Here is a 20,224-nt window from a genome sequence, read left to right as displayed (position 1 = left end):
CTCGTGTTTCGTGGGTAAAGAGGACTTTTCCTCTTAAGTACTGGTGAAAAAAATGCCGCGGATGTAATGAACTCTTCATAAATGAAGTGTTTTCGTTTGCGACATCTGCTACAATCGGATCACATAATAAATAATTAACAGAGCTTATCATATCACTGTTACAAAAGCATGTTCCTTAAATGTGGTTTACTTCACGCAGGCTAATTTGATATTTATCGACAAAAATTCTCTTTGTGTCATTGTTTGAGTGTCTTTATATCGGTGATGTTTTACTAATACCCAAATTATTTTTATATAAATAGAAGCAAAATTTGCGTTTAAAACCGCTCATGGTTTTTGGTTCGTTGCTATAGAAACTGTACACAGGACATGAGAATCGTACAAAAACAAATTGTAAGAAAGTTTACATTGAGAAAGAGGAAGTTTTTCATTTTTAAGTTGCATTTAAGGCATTTTTTTAGCCAGGTATGAGTTTAAAAGTGCATCCAGTAGGCGCAACTTCGCTGTCATCGAAGGAACTCCGGGAAATACAGAAACTTCATGAGCTTGGCAAGAAATATTGGGTAAGTACGGTGAATTTCAAGTTTATCCCGTGAATTTTTTGAATCTCGTATAATAATTATAATTATGTAATAATTTTTCAAAACCTTAATGATAAAGCAATTCCATTTTCAAACCATTACTACTCGATTGAGCTGGAGAGAACTTATATAACTAGTTTGAAGAGGATTCGCGGTGAATACCAAATTACGATTAGCTCAAAACACCTGTGCGCTTTGATTTTCTTCGCTTTTAACACAACTATTCAAGTTCTTTGATTCAATTGAATCCTATTTCTTACACTACCACCTTGTGAACTCTCAAGAAGATATTAAATTTATTACAGAATCGGAACAATTCTCTTTTCAAATTTGTTTATTTTATTATAATTATCATTAGCTGCTGAAAAATGAAGGTTTTCAATTTTTTATTTTCTTGAGATTTTACAGAGTGGTACTGTAAGAAAAACATTCGGTCTATGTTAACGATACATTCGTTTTAGTAAACAACAAGAAGCTCTTAGAGCTTAAAACTGCGCTGGTCACGTGACCACCCTAGGGGTAGCCATGCGGGGAGAATAAAAAATGCACCCCCACCCCCTTATATCCCCTTTATCTGCGTCAAACAATGTTGCGACTGACAAGCAAAATGGTAAGAAAACACCTTGTGTGACATTTCATGGTTGACTAGGTCCATCCGCAATTAAATAGTTTTCTTATATGCTAATGCTGGCCAAATTTAATTCCCACGATCCTGATCCGTAAACCAAAAAATCGCTTATCCGGACGACGGGATTTTTTGGGCGAAGGTTTACAACAACTACCCCTGGGTCTCCGAGGATAAACTTTACAATTGATAAGTACGTCTGGCTTCACGCAAGGAACGTAAATATCCGTGAGAATTTTGACAGTATTCCCCATTTGCATAAACTGAAAACTGGCCCAATGAGAATGTTTCGCAGTTTCTATAAAGTTAGTACTATTTTTGAACCTCTTCAACAGTTCAAAATTTATTTGACCCTGTTTCGGTTTTCGTATTACAATAGACGGTTGTAAAAATGCAGCGTCTGACAAACTTTGTGTGACATTTCATGGTTGACTTGTTCTAGCCGCGATTAATAATTTTTCTTATATGCAAATTCTGGCCGAATTCCCACGCGCGGACGCTGAAGCTGTTTTTAGAACAGAGGGTATTTCCCTAGCATACCGAATGACGTAAGCGGTAAAAGTCAGGGCATGTTTGTGAAGGGAATTTTTTTTTTATCTCTAAAATCCTTTCAATGACACAGGCCCAAAAATAATAGATTACCCTTAAAAGAGAAATACATGCAATACATTTGTTTAGTAAAGACCAAAGGATTCGCAAAGATTTGATAGGTAGCTTATGATAGCTTTAAAACATTACGTGATTTGAGCTCTAGCCGATCGAAAGTGAAACTTGTCATGTCAGCACATTCTTTTACACCAACGTAATGGTATTTATTTTTGTACGTAACCCTTGCAAGTCAGGCCATGTTTGTCTCGGTGGTTTTCCATCAGATTTCAGAAATCCTATAGATGACACAGCTCCAAAAATAAATAACGCTAAAACGTCGAACATTTCACACTTAACATGCTAAGTTTAGACCAGAGGATTTGTTTGTGCCAGATTTAAATCTTTCAGAGCATTGCGTGATTCTTGCCGATCAGTGCCTTGTGAAAGTAAAAATTTGCTAACGCCAGCACATTCCAGGACACAAACGTAATGTAAATAAATGTAAATTCTTGCCCGCTAAAGCGTATTTTTTTAAAGCGTGAAATTTTAGTATTTTCTTCGATTCAAACGCTTCAAAATACTTCACACTGAATTTTGTAAGTAAAGATTAATGGATTCGCAAAGATTTGAAAGGTAGCTGCTAATATCTTTGAAAAATTACGTGACTCGAGGTCTAGCCGATCGAAAGTGAAACTTGTCATGTCAGCACATTCTTTTACACCAACGTAATGGTATTTATTCACAGATTCTGGCAAGCTGAAATATATTCTTCTCTCGAGGCATGAAAATTTAGAATTTTCTTTGAAAAAAACGCTTCAAAATTGTATATTTCACACTAAACATTCTTTGTAAAGATAAATAATAACCATTTGTTTCCATTTGTTACTGATTTATAGCTTCTAAACATCGCGTGAAATAACCTCGACCGAGTGGAGGTCTGCGTCTGGTCACCGACAAAACTAAAAAAAAAAAAAATAATAATAATAATCATAATAAACCCCGTGCAGAGCAAGAACTGCACAGCGCAGTTAATAATAATAATAATAAACCCCGTGCAGAGCAAGAACTGCGCAGCGCAGTTAATTAGCAAATTCGTGGATGATACCTAACCTTTCTATTACAAGGGTCATTTTAACACTTTGTTTCCCAAGTTTATTTTGAAATTTATGTTTTAAAAAAATCTGATCACCTAACTGTCTGTTTACCATACATTAGTTTCGTTTGAACATGTGTTTGACAATACTGAATTTGGTGATCGGTATGTTATGCACGACAATCAGGTATTTCAAGTTGAGTTTTTTTTATCTCATCAACTGTCTAGAAACTCAACACACTTGGCCTCAGAAATAAAGGGAGGAGTTATTCATTTAGTCAGAAAAATTATATGTTAATCAGACAATCAAGTTACTCAGAATCGGGATTAGAAATAAAGGATTCCTAGCTCTCCCAACGAGAATAGAACCTATGACATTAACACAAGGGTCGGACGCTCTACCACTGAGCTACAAAACTAAGACTTGCGAGTGCTAGCTCATATGACTAGGCTACAAAATGAACAAGCAATTTACATAATACAGTGCTCTGTTGGGACTAGTTTCTGTGTCGTTATGACACAAGCATTGCCTCATATCATATTACTAAAAGTAAAAGTATTCATCTTTAGCCCGCAGCTGATAAAAGGCGCCACGAGGAGGAACTGACCCGACCGGAGCCCCGCCGCAGTAGATACCTGTTCCGCCATCCCTACTCCAGACTCATCACAGCTTACTTGGTGGTGTTCTGTAACTTCCTTATCTTCGCTGAGGACCCAGTCTCTCACAGTTATCGTGAGTGCATTATTGACGTCATAGGAGAAATCTACACTTTTGTATTTATAAGGTGTGGTATCCTTTTGTTTGTTTGTTGTTGTTGTTGTTGTTGCTGTTGTTGTTTGGGTGTTTGTTTGTTTGGTTGGTTGGTTTTGATTCGGTTGTAATGTGGCAATGATTAGTTTAGCCAAAATCCGTCCGATCTGGCGACTTTTCAGCGGCCGAGACTAAGTCACTTGACGAGACCAAGTCACTTGAAGTACAGTAAAATCCTGATTATAATACCCCTCGCATTAAGCCCCTCTAGTTATAGGCCCCTATGTCTACTAGACTAGTAGACAGAAAGAGAATAATCCGGTCGGGTAGCAGCTCTCGGAAGGATTCCCAAACAACAGGAACAATGCCCCTAGCCCAAAACAGTAGCATGTGCTACACTAGAGGACAAGTAGAATTACAAGCTTACGACGGCTGCTACACTACTATTTATGTAGATGCCTACGAGAACTTTTAATTGTTAGCCGCCAGTTGTTTATCGAAAGACAACCCAGATTAAAAGTGAGATAACCAAGATGGAATAATTTGGCCACGAGAGTGGCGATTTATTGACTAAAATAGCTTTAGTGACAGCTTAATTACCAAAAATACGACGGATCGTTAGCGCAGGTGGGCGTGAAAACAGGCCCAGCCGTAAGCAAAAGGCCAGTGGCTGATGAAGGCGGAATGACTGGGGATGGAGGCGGGAAAATTCTCTGATGTGTACTCCTCGAAGGTTACGAAGAATGAGGACGAACACATGTCTTACACTCTCCTTGTATGATGGGAATAAAACCGCGGAATTCAAGATATTCAATTTGGTTAACGATGAACGGATATATGCCGAATTCCAGCCTTCAAAAAAGCCACCTGGCAATTACGATAAGATAATACTACAATGTTTACTCAACTAAAATGTTTCATAACTAACGTCGGCCTCTACATAAATGACATTATGGCGGTGTCCATAATCTCGTGGTTATAAAAATGCTAATTCTTTTTTTCTCTCCAGATGGCCCAAGGGCTCTTTCTCTCTCATCAAGTTCAGCTGTTGGATGTTCGCCATAGTAATTGGAATGTGTGTCGGTAAATGGATCATTCACGGCTGGTTCTTCTGTAAAAAGCTCAAACTCAAGATGTTCACAGAGGACGGACAGGGTTCATGGATGATCATGTTTCTCACCTCGCTCTTTTCGCTGTTCTGCTTTAGCTTTGCGTACAATGGTTTCCTCATGCTTGAAGGTAATAAATCTTTTTACGAAGTGAAAATCTTGTTGGCGTATAGAGCGGTTTTCACTTGAGTGTCGAAAGTACTTTGCGTTTGCTTTGGTTTTGCGTTCACTACGCTTAGTGATTGGTTTAAAAATTTCGCGCCACTTTCTCGGCCAATCAGGAGTAAAACCAAAACCAATCGCGACTCGCTCGCGCACGTTTTCCCGCGCTTCGTGCCAGCTACATGTATTTGCTTCGAGCTTTGATTGGTTCATTGGATTGTTTGTGTCGTTTGTGATTGGTCAGAGTAATTACTTTGGTTTTGGTTTTGGTTTTAGGACACTCAATTGAAAACTGCTCTAGACACACAAAACCGATTTTACTAAATGGCATTTTTAGCTCACATCAAGTTGCGAATTTAGCAACATTGACCGTGTTGGCCGTAAGTTTATTAAAGAACACAGGCAAGAGAATCGAAATAAGAATTAAAACTGATTTTGAGGGAGCCTTTCTTGTTTAACCAAAAACACAGACACCACCACCAAGATTTTGTTTGTCCAGTTCAATAGCTAAAATTAAACAGAAGATTAACAAAGTTAAGCTTTTTTTGTTTAGGATATTCAACTCTGTGAATTGTAGATGTATAGTTTTAGTTCTTGAACAGACCTTAGTAAGGAATGTGGATGGGCAAGGAATTCCTTCCATGAACCACACCTTTTAAGAAACGTCTTCTAGGCCTGCTTTGCTAGAGCCTAATGCTTTGGCCCAAAAAGTTTTCAAATAGCTTCAGTAGTGTTGTAGTTAATAAGGTCAATAATATAAAAGAGTGGTAACGCAGAAATTCTCGGTTAACGCTTTATAACGGCTTTCCCAAGGAGCCAACGGAAAAAGTCGTTAAAATATTTTCAAACTATTTTCAAAATATCTGTCAGATAGACATGTGTCAATCGGGGAAATTCACTGTTATCAGAAATTAGAACTTTGACATAAAAATGTGATCATTATCTACCTATTATCTAAATGTCATCTGTCTATTATGCATTTCCACAACAAAGACCACCTAACAGATTCAGACAAGGGAGTAGCTCATCTACGCCTCATTTACAGGCCATCTACTAACAGTATCAGGAAGTAAGCATTAATTTCAGTTCTTCCTATTTAACATTTTCTCCAATAGGTAAATACATGGATAAAATGCACGCAAGTAATCGCATGGGAATGGAGAACCAAACGTTCATGAAAGTGGCAGCTATATGTACATGGCTTGGTGATTTTATTACCGCATGGATGGTAACAGATATGATGTTACAGGTAAATAATTACCGTATTACCTAGCGAATGCCCGAAATGATGGTGGTGGTGTTGATGATGATGATGATGATGATGATGATGATGATGATGATGATGATGATGATGATTGCACTTCTAGTTGGGCAAATGTTGTTAAAACATTTAATTTAATAAGGGCTAAAGTAAATCCGATATTTGTCTTTCATGGATCCCACAAGAAGGCTACTTGCTCAATCTCGATTTAAATCCGTTTTTCACTTTTTCATTTAATTCATTCACACAGGGAGCGCAGTATGCACACTGGGCCCCAGCTCTCCGCCGATTTTGGAGGAAGGGCTTGAACCGAGTGTACGCGTTTTGGTTTGTCTTCGTTTCCATGACAATAATTGTCAGCACAGCAATTTCCACGGACTACGTGAACTGGGACAGAGTAAACAGAGACTTTGTCGCGTCAAGTGAGCTAGCGAGGGCGTTTCTGGCTTCGTTCATTCTCGTTATGGACTTGATGATAGTTATACAGGTTGGTTATGTAAAAAAAATGATAAAAACAGTAGATTCACTAGCAACCTTTGTGGCTTTAAAGGTGTTATAGTATGGGATCCACAAATGAATGGGTTCCCAAGCCACCACTGAGATCAGCGGGTACATATAAAGGGGATGGAAAATGTGTGTAGGTTTTGGGAAAGGGGTGTGTTGTAAGCGTAAGGGACCAATGGACTGCAAAGCAGTCACGTCCGCCACAAGGCAGCACAACAAAAACAAAAATCAAAATTAAATAAAAATATAAAATAAAATATCAGAAAAATAGAAGAGTAGTAGTTAAGCCAGGTTCACGCATGCGACGCAAACGCAAATGTAAGCAACGTTCACACTTTTGAACGCAAACGCACGGAACGTACGATACGCAGGCGCAGTTGAAGTCTTTTATTAAAATGGCAGGACGGGTTTGTATTTGCGCAGTTTATTAAGCCAGTTGACTTGTTTTGTTCACATACAGTAAAAACCCGCCAGTAAGAACCCAAATTTTTCCAGGTCAGCCTAAACAGGCTCTTATATATAAATTGTACATAACACAAATTTAGGCTATTCAGGTTCTTAATAGGTTCTTATTTTCTAAAGAAAATTTACATTGATGCTAGAACTTTTAGTGGTATTCGTCCTTTTCCTTGTATAAAATTTGCATACCACATAAGTGTCAGGTGCTTATGTAAAAATGAGGAACTAATCATTTAGAATATGACATTATATACATGTACGGCGGTAAAGCTTTTTTCAAACTTATTTTCCCAAAAGAAATAAACATTTTTAATCAATTTTAGTAAATAAGAACCTGTTTCCAAATTTGAGGCTAAATAGTTTCTTATAAAAATGGAGTCTACTTTGAAAATTTTAACCTAACAGGTTCTCAATATCAGGTTCTTACTCGCGGATTTTTACTGTACTATATTTTCACTATTTTAAGGATTGGGATTTCCCTCACTTTGCTGGCTCGCTGGACATTAAGCTGCCTGGAGTCAACTCAGACGCGTTTGATGTACGAATTCCCGGGTGCTGTGGAGGAAAACCGCTGGACGTCTACATCACGGGCAAATGGTTCAACTACGGGATCATCTTCATCGTCATGATCCTTGACCTGAACATGTGGAAAAATCAGATCTTTTACGAGCCCTTCGCGTACGGCCAATACACGGACCCAGAGGGGTATATCTACTCTGTATCGGACAGACAATTTCTGAGATGGGGAAATAGATCTCTGTTGTCTTATGAATACCGTTGGAATCACATAAATCCGAAAACTAACATGACATACGGACTGGAAGATCTACGAATGAACGCTAAATACAAGGGTTATTCTTTAACGCTGAAGAGCATCGCTTTCGTACCGTCGATTTTTGCGTTCTGTGTCTTCGGTTATTTGTTGTGGCTCTTTGGCTTAGAAGAGAACCCGGATGAGGTCTTAGTGCGCAAGTATCGACGGGATGTCAGACATCACAGGCAAATGAAGCGTCTGAGAAAGAAGAAGAGAATGGAGGAGAGAAGAAACAAGGAGTCTGAAGAAGGAGTTGAATGGGTAAGTGGACTGCGTTGCTCTTGGACGACTTTCGTATTCCTGCGGCTAAACTGAAACTAAGTCAACTTGCAATGGAAGATCACAAGGGTTAATTTTATTAAAAGTAGGCCTGCTTTAGGTTTGGAGCTTACTAAACAAGTAAAAAACGGGTTTACTAACCGAAGCAAACAGACTTCTCTCTTGGCGCGTTCAGTTCTCTCTCACCCATCCCCCCCCCCCCCCCCTTCTCCTCCCGACAAGGTGAACTGATGTCCCCTATTTGGCCCTTAATTCCATTGATTGGCTTTTACTTGCGCGCGAAAATGAATAGGTCGCTTCAACGGCTCAGGGACGCTTATAAGACTTCCGTAGGGGTCGAATCTTAAACTTCTCTCAAAAAAATGAAAAACTTGCGCGCGAAGAGGGGCGTGTGTGTATTGAAGCTTTTAGTTTAACCACTGTTCAAAGTGGTGATACACGGAGGGGGGGGGGGGGGGGGTGGTCACACTTGTCACGGAGTGACACATTGTGTGACAAGTGTCACACTGTGTCACACATTTGTAACACATTGCATCATGTCCCAGCTGCACTTTAGTGCTTGATTAGTGCGTGTGACACGTGGATTATGACGTTTGTCCCTGCTACATGTCGCTGGGAGGCGCGGTGGCCTAATGGTTAGAGCGCCGGACTCCGGATCGAGCGGTCCGAGTTCGAGCCCCGGCCGGGGTCACTTGTGTTGTGTTCTTGGGCAAGACACTTTACTCTCATAGTGCCTCTCTCCACCCAGGTGTATAAATGGGTACCGGCGACATAATGCTGGGGGGGGGAACCCTGCAATGGACTAGCATCCCATTCAGGGGGGAGTAGAAATATTCCTAGCCGCTTAATGCTACGGAAACCGGGATAAGCTCCGGCAGTGTGGGCCGCTTGGCTCGTGGCTTCTCCCACATGTCGCTGCGACATACCCCTGCAGCATTTCTCTGAGTGTGTCAGCACCTTTAAAAAAAGTACGCCGTATCTTCATTTCTCTAGCCACGTCCGTTTATAATAAACGATGGACGAAGCACTGCAGGACTGCCACTGTCCCCTGCTATTCATCGAAGTAGAAGGGAGGAAGCAATAGACATGAGCCTATTTGACGGTGAAGCGACCAACGAGAATGAAGAGGCTATGGATGCGGACCAATCAAAGGAAAAGCCACCGGAAGTGAAGAAGGATTTTACGTATTACTTCCGGCATCCTTACTTCCGCATTGTTACGTCATACTTGGTGGTGTTCTGCAACTTTCTGATCTTTGCTGAGGATCCAGTCTCCCACAGCTACACTGACTGTATCATTGACATCATTGGCAATATGTATGCGTTCGTTTTCTCAAGGTAGGTTGCTGACATAATCTTAAATGTGTGTTGTTAATTACTCGAATATGTAAAATGAGGATGTTGCTCATCTTGGTTGAACATCGAGGAAGTTCTGTAAATTTCCACAAAGGTTGAACTTTGAAAGAACTCACACTATTTGTAACATGTTTTGCGACATAATTATAACCCTGGTTGCTAGTTGTAGCGAACAAATCTAAATAGTCTTTCGATCCCTTCAGTTTGAAATTTATAACTACCCAACTCCACCCCTTCCCAACCACCCCCTCTCAAAAAAAGGAACAAACTTCTTTCCTACCCAAAGAAGAAAAGAACGAGATCAAATAAGGTAGTTAATTAACTGGGTGAGAGGGAAACAGTTAGAGATCGGAGTAATTAAAATTCATCTTTGAATAGAGACACGACCAGACAACGGATGAAATAAACAACTACTTTAATGAAATAAAACATCATAAGAAACCACTCACTCGCTGTCATTTTAAACCTGCATTTTCTTAAAGAATTCTCGTATTACAAAAACCAAGTTCAGAAACGTTCATTTCACACAAAAAAGGAAGGCAGGTTTTAAAAGTGTAACACGATTACTACCAAGTGTTCTTATTGTTTCGCTTTTTCTTCTTCGGCTTCGGTCGCCATGTTGGTTTTTTCGGGGTAGGAGATAAATTGGCAGCAGCTATCCTGTCTTGGCGAGCTTGCCTGCGAGGAAAAAAAGTACGAAAAATGAATGTTTTCTTAAAAGGATAACAAATCAAGAGTGCAATGGATGAAAATTAACCGCCAACCAAATTATATAAATAAAGGAGAAGCCACGAGCCAAGCGGCCCACACTGCCGGAGCTTATCCCGGTTTCCGTAGCATTAAGCGGCTAGGAATATTTCTACTCCCCCCTGAATGGGATGCTAGTCCATTGCAGGGTCCCCCCCCCCCCCCAGCATTATGTCGCCGGTACCCATTTATACACCTGGGTGGAGAGAGACACTATGAGAGTAAAGTGTCTTGCCCAAGAACACAACACAAGTGACCCCGGCCGGGGCTCGAACTCGGACCGCTCGATCCGGAATCCGGTGCACTAACCATTAGGCCACCGCACCTCCCATCAACCAAATTATGGGCTGTTAAAATTTTACTTGCAGTGCTGGTGTGCGATGGTTGTTTGTTGTTTATTTCAGTGGAAGAAAGATACTTTTTCGTGCGTTCTATACAATATGAATCAGTAATTTTAAATATTAGTTGCTCATAACCTAAAAATCGTGGTGAGCAAGAGAAGATTATTTCTGCTGAAGACAGACTTGCCACAAGACCCTACCGGTGTCATAATTTAATTTTCAGCTTTTTTTCCCTCAGCCTGCGCTGAAATTTCCTATTTCTTCTCTAAATCATAGGCAGTATTGCCGTTTTATCCCCTTCACATATGTAACATAATACTTATTGCCACAAGTCGTCCCGCTGTAATTTGACAATGCGAGTTTCTACACAACAACTCACCATCGTCGTCGAATGAAGTTCACTGTACACTTCACCAACATGTAACCAACAAGGAGAAAAAAATTCACAACAACAACAGTGCACATCATGAAGACGACATCCTGCCAGGTCATTGTAACAATTCGAGCTTCGACATTCTTAACGTGTTCTGTTTGAAAAAAAAAAGAAAAGATACACTCTTTTTTTATAAGAATCTAATTTATAAGAATATCGAGGCTGAAATTTGCGAATTTTTAAGAATATTTTAAGAATAAACCCGAGGCTGAGACTTTGAAAAGAATATAGTTTTCAGTTGAAACAAAATCAGGTATTTTCGTTTCCGTCACTTTATCCCTGTGAGGAATGCTTTGTTTAAAGCCAAAACGGCTGCAACGAAAAGCAATGGTACATGTGCACAATGCAACACGATACAGTTCTGGACACCAAACTGATTGATTACCTAATACTTGCTAAAATGGAATGTCAAACGGTGTTTTCTAAGAATGTTCATAAGAATATTTTCAGCCTAAAATCGGCAGAAAAATAAGAATATTCAGCCTGGGTCGGAAAAATTGTATTCTTATAAAAAAAAAGAGTGTAATTGAAATTGAGAAGCTAGCTAATGATAATGCTTTGACTCGCAAAAAGCACCAAACGGAGATATTGAACAGAATAGTGACGTCCATAGCACTGAGTTCTGTCAAATGTTAAAAAATTCCTCCTCTTTTAAGAAAACTAAGGAAATCATCATGCTGCCTCAAAATTGATTCAGCTTCCATCAAGGTCAAACATTTCTTTCCGTTTCCTTAAGTTAAAGTTTTGATTCGAGCAAATATATAGATATCTAGTAAGCTAATTGAAGAAAGTTAATGAAGCTAATAAAGGAAGGTCGATCCATCCATTAGTTAAAATATCATATAATTGCACTGATTTAACTTGTGACTTGTAGGTATTTATTTGTCATATTTGGGGGATGTTGATATTTCTTATCTCAAACTAGAATTATACTTGTGCAAATTATGCCTCTGACTTACCGTCGAGATATCCATCATAAAACGTGGCAATAACATTAGTAACGTAGTTAAACATGGGAACAAATGGGTTTCCAGTCCATGTTATTCCATCCCAGATCCGTTCGCCCAACCAAATCAGTGTATCCCATATCCATTCGGACAACCATGCCCCTCTCTCCTGTATCCAGTCAGCTAGCCATGTAGCTTCAACCCAGATACATTCCGCCAACCAAACAACTTTACCAAAGATCCACTCTGCCAGCCATGCCACGCTATTCCAAGTCCTAGCAGCCATTTCCAATGTAATGTTATAACATTTGTTGCCTGTTGTCAATGCAAAGTTCCACGAGCGTGCCATCATCCTCATTGGAAATCCCCATGCCTGTGTCGTGGCTGCAACTATTACCCGCTTCATCAATCCAGGGGTTCTAGGTTCCGATGTTTCGAAGGCTGGGCATGTAGCATTTCGGGGATACTCAGGACAGTTTTCAAACCTGTGGATCTGACAACAGCAAATAAATAAAAGAAGATAGATGGCATTAAGCAACAAAATTCTACCTAAGCTTACGTGCCTGTGACCCCAAGAATTAGCATGATTTAGTACATAAAATTGATTATAAACTGAAAAATGATAAGTTATAAAAGCTACATCTGAAATATATCCGGACTCGTGAAAGAGAAATAGACAGCTAGAAAGAACGTTCGTTATTGTAAATACCTTTTCATTTTTGGGTGTCCTGTTGTCATTGGGTGTGCTGTTGACATCAGCCGGGCTTTTGTCGTAAGTGTAAACCAATTTCAAGTCAAGTTTGATTGAATTAATCTGTATCTCAATCACATAATCCTGTAACAAGAAAAATGTATCTGAATAGTGATTGCTGGTTCAAATGTGATTTCACTTCTTGAATCATCCTAATAAACTTGCCATCCGCCGAGATTAAAAATAGCCACAAATTTACGAACCTTGTCAACCCAGTTGCCGGTCATGGTCGTCTGATGGTTGAAATCTCTAAAGATGAAATCTTGCTTCTTGACTGCTTGTGGAGTTTCTGCAAAAATGATTTTAAAACTGTCACGTAATTCAAACTGGTTTAAAAATGAACTTTTTCCTTAAGCGCCAAGTTCATTTTAGTGTAACAAAACAAACAGCCAAGACAAACGTTGTAGCAACGTATATGACAATTGCTTGTTGTTTTGTGAAGCAAGGAATGCGATGAGTCGGTATTTTTGTGCAAACTATGAATTGGAAAGATTGTAGGTAACCGTCGAAGCGCGCGCTGAAAAAGAAGTTTAAAAGAACGCGCGCGCATAACCACCGCAGAGATTACCATGGCAACCAGAAACATGTTTGCTTTTCACTAAACCTGCGGCAATTCAAAGTCTGAAAAATGTGTCCTCGGCCAAAAAGAGCTTGTTTGGGTTCAGAGTGTAAAGATCATTCTTTTTGCTTTTGGTGAATAAAAGCCGCATAATTGTTGCGGGGCGAGGAAAGTTAAATGTCTCTGAACAAGAAGAAACTATTGCTTAGATTCAAAGTTTATCATTATCGAGGGCGAGAAAAAGAAAAGGATAAAAAGATTTTTAAACACGAGAAAATCTTACCTTGTCGTTTAGCATTTTGTGTAACATCCGATAACAGAAAGAAAAATGACAGCGCAATTAGCGCAATCACCACCTTCATCCTGATAACGAAACTTTTTTCTTTTCACGAAACACGCATAGCTTGCTCGTCCGCGAAAAAGAGCGAAGTGAAAGCTTGACATAACAATAGGTATTTATGACGCGGTGCGCGCGCGAGCTGGGTCAAAAAGACTCGCTCTCAGGTCTTTTTCTTCTTAAGTCTGAGATTGTTTTCTTTCTGAAACATTTTTGTTTGTTTTGAACTACTTGTTGGCACTTGGAGAGTTGAGAAAAGTTGTCTTCGCTTTCTTAGTTATTTTCTGATCCAAAATGATTGCTGCTCGAAACAACTCAACTCGAAACAACTTAACTAAGGCTATATATAAGGCGCGTTTTCACGACAGAAAAATTTGGGTACGGAACCGTCAGAAAATTGGTACGGACCTGGCCATTTTGTAGGGAAACAGTCAAATCAAAACGGGGCCAAAGGCGCGGCGCTTATGAAAGAAGAACTGTGTAGCGCGGACAATTCTTACTTTAAGTAATAACTTTACGAGTTATGGCGGGCAAACTTTTCTCCGTTGCACTTAAATCGCTTAGTAAAAGACAACGGCTTTAAAACGTACGGATTTCACATTTTTGATAAGGGCCTACGGATTTGAGAATAGAGCAGTTTTCAATTGAGTGTCGTAAAACCAAAACCAAAGTAATTACTCTGGCCAATTACAAAGGACACAGACAATCCAGTGAACAAATCAAAACTCGAAGCAAATACATGTGGCCATCACTAAGCGCGGGAAAACGTGCGCGAGCTAGTCACGATTGGTTTTGGTTTTACTCCTGATTGGCTGAGAAAGTGGCGCGAGATTTTTAAGCCAATCACTAAGCGTAGTAATGCAAAACCAAAGCAAACGCAATTTACTTTCGACACTCAAGTAAAAACCGCTCTATATGTTTTACCAAGTTTGCAGCTTGACTTTTCAAACTTGTTTTCAGGTATCCTCCAGATCCAGGCTTTGTCGCTCTCAAAGTGTTCATGTATTTGTTTGCCACCGGCCTGGGAATGCTCGTGGGAAAGTTCTTCATTCACAAATTTCTTCTGTGTCGTGTTCTGAAGCTGCGCATGTTCTCTGAAGATGGCCAAGGCTCGTGGATGGTGATGTTTCTTACTGTACTCATGTTTCTGTTCATGATTAGCTTCATATACAACGAGTTCTTGCTTCTTGGCGGAGCGCACTTTGCGCCTTATGTGGCCAGTAATAACATGGGCATCCAGAATCAGACGTTTATGAAGATGGCCGCTATTGGCACTTGGTTGGGGGACTTTATAACGGCTTGGATGGTGACAGACATGATGCTACAGGTAACTATGTGTTACTAAGAATGCGAGTCTCCCGCGGACCTCCGAGTCTATAAAAACGCACGCTTTTAAGGCTTTTGTGTATAGGGCAGGCTTTTTTTTTTTGGGGGGGGGGGGGGGTCGGGTAGCAGATCTCGCGAGGACTCACATGAATGGCTCGCTACCCTTCGAGGGAACAATAGAACAACTAACAGGCACAATGCCCCCAGCTCCCACAAAACAATAGCAACTGCTACACTAAAGGACTAGAAGAATTACATTCTTACAAGAGCTGTCGCCTGTTCCAGGCCCTCAGTTTCGCACCGCTGGTTTCGTTCGTCACTACCAATCGAGAGCCTGGAACAAGCTACAAGAACTGCTACACTACTGGTTTGTTTAGGCTGATCCGTGTAAAAGCACTTTCACTCTAACTTTAAGGGCAAAGAGTGTTATAAAACTATTTTTACCATGCCATAGAAAATACAGCCAATCAGAATACAGGAAAGCCGTTGTATATTCGACGGTATTCAACCCAACCTTCCCATCATGCGCTGCGAATTGTATTCTCGACGAAATTTAGTAAGCGTATTTTCTATGGCATGGTATAAAATAGTTACACAACACTTTCTCGTGGTATACTATGGAATATCCCACTTGTCACTTGCATTTTCTTGGTATACACACTCGCCTAAAGGCTCATGTGTATACCGAGAAAATACAAGTGACTCGTGGGATATTCCATAGTATACCACTCGAAAGCGTTGCATAACTAGTATATATATGATATCAAAATTTGATAAATTAACATAACGTGAATACATATTATACTTAGTTGGTAAGAAGCACAAGATGTCGAGTAATAGACTATCAAAGATCATTATAATAACCGGAAGTATTTTCCCACTTCCGCAGGAAGAGCAGTACCCAGACTGGAGCCCAGGGCTCAGGGCTTTTTGGAGACGCCGGCGTAACCGGGTTTACGCATTCTGGTTTATTTCGTTCAGCATGAGTGTTGTTGTAGCAACTGCTATCACTACTGACTACCTCAACTGGGACGAAATCAGCAGAGACTTCATGCCGACCAATGAAGTATCCAGAGCGTACTTGGCCGCCTTTATCCTAGTTATGGATCTTCTGATTGTTATGCAGGTATCATTGATGTTGTCTTAAATGAAGCTGGTTCTTATCTGGGAGAGCCTAATCCTAGGAAAAGGGGTCGGAATTCACGAAAAAATCTTTTTGGGAGAGAAAGGTGGAGGGAATATTTTCGGTTCCCAAAAGCTCCGTTTGATGAGCTACCTGGCCCAAACCCATACTTTGCCTCTGTCACTTGCAATGTCATTTGATGGCTAGTGAAACAAGCTAAGTTTTCTTTTAACGATATTCGTGTTTTCATGGGAATCTTGTTAAACGGGAAATGTTTGGCAATCAAACACGATCAAACATGATGACGTTATACCGAGTGTCCAAACGGTATCAAACATGTTTGATCAGCAGTAAGAATTAGCTGCAAGAAACTGGGTCGAAAACGCAATCTCGTTCTGTTCCCGTCCAGTTATTCCTTCATCGTTTCGTACGCCATATCACATACGTCGTTAAGATGAAATTCGTTAGAAAAGCAGTCCCACAGGCACGAATGCTGCTTAAACAGATTGAGCATGGTCAAACAAGGTGTCTAAACGAAAGAATGTTTGGTCACCAAACAATGTTTGATCGTGTTTGATCGCCAAACATTTCCCGTTTGGACAGGCCTTTAGCCTCTGGCACTAGCCATCAAACAGCATTACAAGTAAAAGAGTGAAATAGTGAAATTTGCGCTCAGATAATTTTAATTAATTTTTATCTTCCTCAGCTCTACAAATTCTATTCTAGCTATTCGTAGTTCACGATCTTTTTTTGAATCACTCACCCACACTTTTGTAATGCTATTATCTTAAACATTTTCTTTTTATTTATTTTTTCGTCTTAGGACTGGGATTTCCCTTACTTTGACGGAGGGATGGACATAAAACTTCCGGGCCTGAACACGGGGAACTTTCAGTTCCACATCCCCGGGGGAGATATCCGAATCTCCGGGAAATGGTTCAACTATGGGATCATCTTCATCGTCATGATCCTTGACCTCAACATGTGGAAAAATCAGATCTTCTACGAGCCCTTTGTGTACGGCCAATACACGGACAACGAAGATTACATTTACACAGTAACTGATAGAGACTTCCTGGCCAATGCTACCAAGGAAACGTTGAGCTACGCATGGCGATGGTCACACGTGAATCCACTGACCAATAAGACGTACGGCTTAGAAGATCAAAAAATGAACTCGAGGTATTTAGGAGTTCCTCTTAGTGTGAAAGGGACGGCGTTCATTCCGTCTCTCTTTGTGTTTGCTATGTTTGGTATACTGGTGAAATACTACTCCAAAGGTGGACCTCCGATGAAAGTTGCGCCAAGTGAGGTAAACGATGCCACAGATGGTCCTGCTGAAGAGCGCAGTTTCAACGACAAAGCGGGCGATGATGTGGGAGAAAGTTCTTCACCCCACGAAACGGAGAGTCGCCAGTCAATGAGAAGTTCTAAAAGTGCGTTAGCTGCTAACAACGCCAGAAATCTCGGCTCATTTTTGAGTGTCGACAGCTCACGCGATGGTCTAAACGCATCACGTGATAACTTCACCAGTTCATGTGATAATTTGGACAGTTCACGTGATAACTTGGAGAGTTCACGCGATATCTTGGAGAGTTCACGTGATGAGCTCCGTAGTTCACGTGATTACCTCGAAAGTTCACGTGACGACGTCAGGAGTTCTGCTGAAAGTGTCGGAATTTCTCGCAAGAGCACGATGCAGCCCGAATCTTCTCGACCCGCCTGGTCAGCTACTTCGCCAATGATTACGCTTCCAAATAAGTCGCGAACCAGACGCAGCGACAGCACTGACAATGAAAAATCTATCAAACGCCCACAGTGTTCTAATGAGGACCAGGATAACGAAAACATGGTGCAGGAATTGGTGCAAGAGTTGTCATTCTTAAACCTGGAGGATGAAGAGAGTCAAACAAAAGAAATGAAACAATCAGATGGGAATGCTCTTCCTGTTAATGATGACAAGGCTAGAGCTCTGTCGTTTGGAGATCTTTTTGGACGGGACCCACCCAGTTCTTCGAGAACCGTGTCGCAGTCATCCGTTGCTTCGTCTGATGAAGAAGGCTCGGTAAAACCAGACGTTAAAGTGGTACTATGATCAAAATTTTACCTTCCCTTTTCTCTTCGGTTTTTGAAAGTACTTACATTAAATAGTAACCTTGCCAAATTTTAAGTTCAAATTCGAATTGGAAGACCACTTATTTCACGCGTAAACTTCGGCTTTGGCTTGCCGCCATTACTAGATTCAAAAATGTCCGAGGACCAAATAGAGATCTGGAACTAGTTGGGGCGAGAGCATGCTGACGTCATATGCGCACAACAAAATGGCTTCTTCGAAGGCTGGAGTGACCGATCTGGAAAAACATTGGTTTTCTTTTTAATCTGTAGTGATGTAGAAGCCGTATCTACTGCGCAAATGTTTTTTAAACATACTTCAAGGCATCTCCAGGTCACTTTTGCACAACATAGTGGCAGAAAGCATTTCAAGAGGCGGAATTTCGTGACATCTTAACTCGCCCGAACCACGCAAGATGAATAATAGATCGTCTGATAACTTTAAGGGAAACTTGTACTCATGGAAATGCTTTATAGATATTTCTCCCTGCAACCATTGTGAGGTTAACTTCTTCAACTATCCAAGGGAAGTGAATAGAATAGAACGCTTCGAATTATCTACAGTGAGTTTACTATATTCGCTCCTTTTTAGAAGCAAAACATTGGGTGAGTGGCGTAATTTACTTCTGTTGCTCAAGCTCTCGTGTTCTAGAATAGTCATTTTTAAATTTCTTGTAAATACTTCATGTCAAAAAGGTAATTTTTGGGCAAATCGGCCTGTATGTTCCTGAATTATATCCTCTATTGTACAAATAAACTTAAATAAATTCGCACGAGGCGGTACATTATGTGAAAGTACATACAGAGGATGCAAAGCTTAGCAATATCTTTTTACTGATTATATGTACTGAAAATGTTTCCATTGTAGTCCTCTGTATACACTGTAGTCTTAATAAACTCACCAGCACGTCTTCAGTGTTGGTCACTTGTTTATTTCTGCCATGCAATATAAAACACTACAGTAGGACTGTACTTCATTGTGCACTTATAGTATTCATTAACATTTTTTGAGAAGTAATCTCAGGATAGAACAGTGTTAGCCTGTCTCAGAGACATAATGCCATCCGGATTTTACTCAGTATATCTTTATTATATTTAAGTACAACAGGGGCCATTAGCTATAATTATGACCTGTGCCAATCACTCATGCTGTGTGCAACAGAGCACCGTTGAAATCCTAGCTACTCTTTATTTTAAGTTTGCAATATATTTATTTTTGGCATGCTCTTTTTGTTCATAAGTTGAGAATGTAGTAGCCAACAATAAATCATGTGAATGTGCCAGAGAACCCCTGAGCTGCTGATCCATCATAATTTCTAAAACAAGTACAGTCAAATCTGTACCATAAATAAAAATGTTGTATTGATTGAGGTGAGGTGGCCTAAGTGCAAGTTGTCGGACTCCGGATCAAGCGGTTCAGGTGTGGACTCTTACTGGTGTCATTGTGCTGTGTTCTTGGGCAAGACTACTCTCATGGTGCCTCCTCTCCAAGTGTAGAATGGGAACTGGCAAATTGATGGTGTGACGAGGGCATGCAAGTCTAGTTGCTTGGTGGGCAACTAGACTTGCATGCAGACCTTGCCTTTTTGTAACAAGGGGGCAATTTTGAGGTCACACAGGACCCTTGCAACCATTATATATGTATTTATTTAAAGAGTATACACGAACTGCGAAGCCGACAACAAATACAGTCAAACCTGTACCATAAAGAAAATTGTTGCATAGCAATGGGGTAGTTGTTTTGATTTAGGTGCGGTGACCTAATGGTCAGTGCGCAAGACTCTGAATCAAGCTGTTCAGGTGTGAGCCCAGACCAGTGTCATTACATGTATGTGGGGGGAGTGGGGAGGTTAAACCTGTGATGCAATTGTACTTCCATCTCATCCAGGTTGCTTAATCCTACTTAAACCAACATATGCTTTGGCCTGATGGGCAAGCAGGCTTGCATGCAGACTTTGCCTTTTTGC

General features: G+C 40.4%; 2 protein-coding genes across 2 annotated transcripts; one reads left to right on the top strand and one right to left on the bottom strand.

Moving 5' to 3' along the window:
* The first annotated feature begins 428 nt into the window (after nt 1–428).
* LOC144656439 (uncharacterized) lies at nt 429–19,168 on the top strand. The gene is made up of 10 exons (XM_078516660.1): nt 429–563; nt 3,458–3,672; nt 4,648–4,877; nt 6,025–6,158; nt 6,421–6,657; nt 7,600–8,208; nt 9,220–9,563; nt 14,657–15,023; nt 15,912–16,148; nt 16,969–19,168. Exons 1-10 carry the CDS (start codon nt 468–470, stop codon nt 18,238–18,240), a joined length of 3,741 nt encoding a protein of 1,246 aa, XP_078372786.1. The 5' UTR covers nt 429–467; the 3' UTR covers nt 18,241–19,168.
* Nucleotides 9,980–13,793, bottom strand: LOC144656780 (uncharacterized). Its single transcript, XM_078517019.1, has 6 exons — nt 13,643–13,793; nt 13,004–13,089; nt 12,759–12,884; nt 12,062–12,542; nt 11,049–11,196; nt 9,980–10,259 (listed from the first exon to the last, which is right to left on the bottom strand). Exons 1-6 carry the CDS (start codon nt 13,719–13,721, stop codon nt 10,148–10,150), a joined length of 1,032 nt encoding a protein of 343 aa, XP_078373145.1. The 5' UTR covers nt 13,722–13,793; the 3' UTR covers nt 9,980–10,147.
* Nucleotides 19,169–20,224: the final 1,056 nt, after the last annotated feature.

This window comes from Oculina patagonica, chromosome 6 (assembly GCF_052425735.1).
Source record: "Oculina patagonica isolate OP01 chromosome 6, crgOcupat, whole genome shotgun sequence".
Classification (NCBI taxonomy): Eukaryota; Metazoa; Cnidaria; class Anthozoa; order Scleractinia; family Oculinidae; genus Oculina; species Oculina patagonica.
The sequence above is the reverse complement of the archived record's forward strand: the minus strand, read 5'-3'. Positions and strand labels throughout refer to the sequence as shown.

Coding starts and splice junctions, on each gene's coding strand:
- LOC144656439 (XM_078516660.1), top strand. CDS start 468: ATGAGTTTAAAAGTGCATCCAGTAGGCGCAACTTCGCTGTCATCGAAG. Junction 6,159..6,420: donor TAACAGATATGATGTTACAG/GTAAATAATTAC, acceptor TCATTCACACAG/GGAGCGCAGTATGCACACTG. Junction 16,149..16,968: donor ATCTTCTGATTGTTATGCAG/GTATCATTGATG, acceptor TTTTCGTCTTAG/GACTGGGATTTCCCTTACTT.
- LOC144656780 (XM_078517019.1), bottom strand. CDS start 13,721: ATGAAGGTGGTGATTGCGCTAATTGCGCTGTCATTTTTCTTTCTGTTA. Junction 13,090..13,642: donor ACAAAATGCTAAACGACAAG/GTAAGATTTTCT, acceptor TCATTTTTGCAG/AAACTCCACAAGCAGTCAAG. Junction 10,260..11,048: donor AACTTCATTCGACGACGATG/GTGAGTTGTTGT, acceptor TTTTCCTCGCAG/GCAAGCTCGCCAAGACAGGA.